The sequence below is a fragment of the Notothenia coriiceps genome, unplaced genomic scaffold, assembly GCF_000735185.1.
Source record: "Notothenia coriiceps isolate Sejong01 unplaced genomic scaffold, NC01 NC01_scaffold00015035, whole genome shotgun sequence".
Lineage (NCBI taxonomy): Eukaryota > Metazoa > Chordata > Actinopteri > Perciformes > Nototheniidae > Notothenia > Notothenia coriiceps.
Window position 1 is genome coordinate 1 of NW_011347736.1, and position 5,015 is coordinate 5,015.

The 5,015-nt window shown below is 38.8% G+C and overlaps 1 protein-coding gene across 1 annotated transcript; it reads left to right on the top strand.

Moving 5' to 3' along the window:
• Positions 1-610: 610 nt before the first annotated feature.
• rnf141 (ring finger protein 141) lies at positions 611-4,337 on the top strand. Its single transcript, XM_010774993.1, has 4 exons — positions 611-705; positions 2,431-2,628; positions 3,436-3,544; positions 3,937-4,337. The coding sequence occupies exons 2-4, from the start codon at positions 2,495-2,497 to the stop codon at positions 4,111-4,113; spliced, it is 420 nt and encodes a 139-aa protein (XP_010773295.1). The 5' UTR covers positions 611-705; positions 2,431-2,494; the 3' UTR covers positions 4,114-4,337.
• Positions 4,338-5,015: the final 678 nt, after the last annotated feature.

Below are 5,015 nucleotides of genomic sequence, written 5' to 3' on the forward strand. Positions count from 1 at the left end.
TCCCTTCGCGGGGAGTTTTGCGGCGGGACGGGTCACCAGAGAGTACCACAGCTTTATCGCTGTCTTATGGGGAATGGAAGCGCAGCTGTGTGTTAACGGAGTGGAGGGGCAGGACACTGAGACTGGGTTATTCACTCCAGTTTCGCAGCATCCCTCCTCCGTTCACAGGCATAAAAGAGGCAAAGCTATCATCCCGGTTCCCAAGAAGACAGGCGAATTCTGGAACTTCGCAGCCTGAATCTCCACATTGAACGCAGAAAAGTCCAGATGTTAACTATAAAACTACTAAATATACTACTTTTATTGTCGAAAATAAAAATAAATAAAGTAAAATGTCTTCAATCAGTAAACATTTATAATACGTACTTATATATGTTTAACTTTATTTGTGCACTTCAACACAATCATGTGGTATAAACATATAGGCCTACTGTCCATGAATATATGAGGAAATATCAGGAAGAATAAAAATAAACCAATCGTTAATTTGTGGAGTTTTTGCCTGAGAAAATACTTTTAAAACTCTTGACATGACTGATTTTTCCTTAATTCATTTCTTCTTCTACACTCCCGCTCCAGTAGGTGACGGTAATGCGCCGACAAACACCAACGAAGAAGAAGACGTCGTCAAACGGCGCCGTGTTGTTGTCAACAAGCAGGAGCTAACAGATCCAGCTGCTCCTCCTTAAAGTTGTGGAGTGTTTGGTGAGAAAACAACATCACAATTTCCCATGTCATGATGAAGAATCAAATGTACCTGTCTTTATTTAGAGAGGTTTTACAGCTTTACTGAATGCTTGTTTACCTGCGAAATGATGCTAACTACATTAGCAAGTCATGTTTAGAGTAAGCTTCTTATGTGTGTTATATCTTAAATCAAATGGGTTTTAAAATAAGAATAAAGCTGCTGTTCACCACAGTGACGAGTCACATTTCTAACTGTTATCGAGCTGTTTATTTTTGTTAGCTTACTATGTATGTGGACGTTATTATATAATGCTAATTCAGCAAATAGAACCAGTTTATCGCGTAATACGTTTTGTTTTCATCTTAGTTTCTATCAACCAAAGCTTACATTGTTTTAGATGTATCTTAGTTTTGTTGAGTCAAATGTTAGTTACTTACAGTGGCGTAAAGTAATCAAGTACATTTACTCAAGTACTGTAATTAAGTATACTTCTGAACTTAGTTTTTCTTTCAGTTTCATAATACAACATGTTCACCCTTACTCAACAGTTTAGTCTATTTGCATGAATCTGTATCTACAGATACAAGAGGTTTTGAGGTACTTGTACTTAACCTGAGTGTTTTCTTTTTGTACTTCTTTTTGTACTTTTCTACTCCACTACATTTTTGAAGGACATTTTGTACTTTATTACTGCACTTCATTTATTTTACAGATTTGTTAACTAGTTACTTTTGACACACAATACTAAAGGAAAACTTCAAATTATGATTATTTGGTATAGAATAAACGATCCAACATTATATCTAACTAACTAAAACAGAGAAGTATTTTTGAATTAAAACAATTTTTGTTCAAAGATATTTCAGTTCTTTTTTGCTGATTTTGCTTAAAAATATTCTTAACTTTTACCCCAAATACTTAAAGTACATTTTCCTAACCTTACTTAAATACTTTTACTCAATGCAGTACTTTTACTTAACATAGAGTATTTTAACTGTGTGGTATCAGTACTTTTACTCAATTAAGGATTCTTTCTTGAAAAAACAAAAATAAGTTTACAGACGTCAGCTTTGTTTCCAGGAAGTTGTGGTTAGAGAGCAATAACCCTAGTAGGTGTTGTTGGCTGGGTGTACGTGGCCGCTGAAACATGAAACAGTCTATAAACAGTCATAAAAGATAAACGTGTGTAAAAGAGGCGTGTGGCGCAGTGGGTTAGTGCGTTGGTGTTCGGATCAGGCTCAAACCCCACTGCAGTCAGCATGTCGTTGTGTCCCTGCAGACACTTCACCCCAAATTGCTCCTGTGGGGATTGCCCACAGTATTGAGTATGTAAGTTGCTTTGGATAAAAGCGTCTAACAAGCAACATGTAATGAACAGCTCTATCTTAAACTAATACTCTCTCTGGTGTGTAACTTGTGAGTGTCTTCCAAGGAGGACTAGGAGGGGTATGAAGTTATCGTACGCAGAAAGATAAAACCTAATCTTTATTCAGACAAGCAAGCTGTTAACTTCTAGGTTTGATGTCCACATGTAACACAAAAATCACTCTCTGCCAGTTTACAGGTAACTTTCAGTCTTTAAACAGTGCAATGCATTTTAACCACTTTAATTCAAGTCGTTTCACTTTCATGCATTTTCAGGAAGTTTACGAGCACATTTGTGCAGCTTTTCAAACAGGAAATGCGTTTGACTACTTCCAACAAAGAAAACCTAAAGACTGTACCTGTGTGTTTCCCCCCAGGCTCTGCTGACCTGGATGCGCTGCAGCCTCCTGCCGCTGCCTCTCTCTCTCTGCTGCAGCCAGGATGGGCCAGCAGCTCTCAGGTCAGGCGCTGAACCGTCTGCCTGAGAAGCTGGTGAAACACGCCGGACTCGTACGAGACAGCGGCTACCTGACCTACGAGGAGTTTCTGGGGAGAGTGTCCGAACTTAACGACGTGTAAGTGAAAGTCTTTTCAGTACATTCAGGTATAAAGTGTCTTAAATTGTGCGGATACATCCAGCTGTTTTCCAGTTGTTGAATGTTGTTCAGAGACAGTGGAATCAGGAGGTTTAAAAAGCAAACACCTGCTAATGACTTGTCTCACGAAGAATTGCTGTATGTTTTGTATTGTTAGCCCTTTATTTGTGGCTTCTAGACATTACTCTACCATGGTGCCTTACTGCTTATTTGAAACATAATGACTTTACCTACAATGGCCCTAATATGCTGTCCTACATTTTGGATTGAGAGCTAAACTCTGCACATCAAGCTTCAATGCTATTCCTTCATCTTGGACCTTATTCCCGAGACACGAGGCCGTTTCTGACAATCTAATTTTAGCTAACTAGCTTTCAGAGATTGTAACTGAGAGACAGGATAACAAGGTTAAAGTGAGTTATTCTACGTTGTGACCAAAGGAAGAACATTTGAATGACATGGCAGATTAGTGGAATCGCAAAGTTGGAAGACAAGTGGAATGTCAGTGGTGATATAGTGCATAGTATGTAGTTTCATTTCTACTTGGTATCTGAAAATGTTTCATATTTTGAATAATCTCTTGTGTCTGTAAAGCTGAGTTCCCAGCACATTAACATCACACAGCAGTTTGGCCAAATATACACTTAAAATCTAGAGGGAAAAAAAGTGACATTACCTTGTGTGTGTTTGCATGAGGAGCTCTGTCTATTGCAGACGAGAGGTAAACTGACTCAGAATGCTTTAATCGAGGTGTATACTCTGTCTGTCCTGCTGGATCTCTCTCAGTACGGCTAAGCTAGCCTCTGGACAGCAGAAGCACCTTCTGTTCGAGGTGCAGCCAGGGTCCGATGCCACCGCCTTGTGGAAGGTGGCTGTCAGAGTCCTCTGTACCAAGGTGAGTCCAAACAACCTTTTGCACAAAGTAAGTAACATTTATTTATAAAGTGCTTTTCACAGACATAGTCACAAAGTGCTTGACAAAACATTAAAACGTCATAGAAATCCTAAAAGAATAAATGACCACACAAGCCACGTGTTAAGAAGTGCTAAAAACAATACACAATAAAAACATAGGATACAATAGAATAAAATAAAAGCACACGGGTTACCCAAACGCCTGCCCAAACAGGAGTGTCCTTAGCTGACTTTCTAAGAGACAGCAGAGTGAGCAGCCCGTAGGTTTGCGGGCAGAGCGTTCCATAGCTTAGGAGACAAACATCACATGCCAACGAGAACATCAGCCCACAGCTTTGACGTTGTGTTGTGACTTCCTTTGCCTGCTCTCAGATCAACAAAGAGACCGGCATGGTGGAGGCTTCTCGCATCATGAACCTGTACCAGTTCATCCAGCTGTACCGGGACGTCACCAGCCAGGCTGCAGAGGTCCTGTCTGCAGAGGGAGCCTCCTCCGCCCAGCTGCCCTCCACAGACTCCTGCCAGGCCAGCATGTGGATGGGCAGGTAAGGTCACAGGAAGTAGTCCCTCAAACAGACAAAAACCCCATGTTACTAATTTATTAATTAATTTGAAAAAATATGAATAGTATGTACAGTGATTCACATTAAAGAGCCTTTGAAAGACACCACATCTAAATATCTCCTGGTGTTGGGATTCAAACCATGACTGTATGTATAACATTAACCTTGTGAATATTATTAACTAACTAATCAAGCAGTCGACCACTAGATCAGAAGACATGAATCCAATAAGGAAAAACTAACAATACGGTAAGAAATATGAAGAGAAAGGATTCAAATATACACAGTTCAAACAATAATTATCAAGAATGAGCATTTCATTTATAAAAAGAAAAAAGGATAACCATTTTTTTTTTACAAGTTGTACTTTGGCTTTGATAATAACAACTCCACAGTGGTGTTAATATGCCAGTGTTGTCCTTCAGCTTAAGTGGTTAAAAAAAATCAATGAATACATTTTTTCCCCAATCAACACAAATGGTGCTGCAGTAAAACATAAAAGTGTTTTTCCAACCGGCTCTTACATGAGGGATTGAAAACGTATTTTGAAGCTGAATCCCTGGTTTATCCCCCTGGAAGAATTACCATCCACAGGAGGAGCTGAGGCTGTTTGAGGGGAACCATTTTACAGTTTCATGCATTTTTATATCACTGAAACAAAACCATCAAAATGCACCTAACCTTAGGCATTTCATAGATAGATAGATAGATAGATAGATAGATAGATAGGTACGTACTTTATTGATCCCAATTTGGGAAATGTTTGCGTTGACGCAGCATAAAAAACAAGGCAATAAGAGAAATTAATACACAAGAAATAAACAGTCCAAAATATTTCTGAAATATAAATAAAATAGCATTAACAAGTTAAAAGTAAAAAAAAAATAT

Coding starts and splice junctions, on each gene's coding strand:
- rnf141 (XM_010774993.1), top strand. CDS start 2,495: ATGGGCCAGCAGCTCTCAGGTCAGGCGCTGAACCGTCTGCCTGAGAAG. Junction 2,629..3,435: donor GTGTCCGAACTTAACGACGT/GTAAGTGAAAGT, acceptor GATCTCTCTCAG/TACGGCTAAGCTAGCCTCTG. Junction 3,545..3,936: donor TCAGAGTCCTCTGTACCAAG/GTGAGTCCAAAC, acceptor GCCTGCTCTCAG/ATCAACAAAGAGACCGGCAT.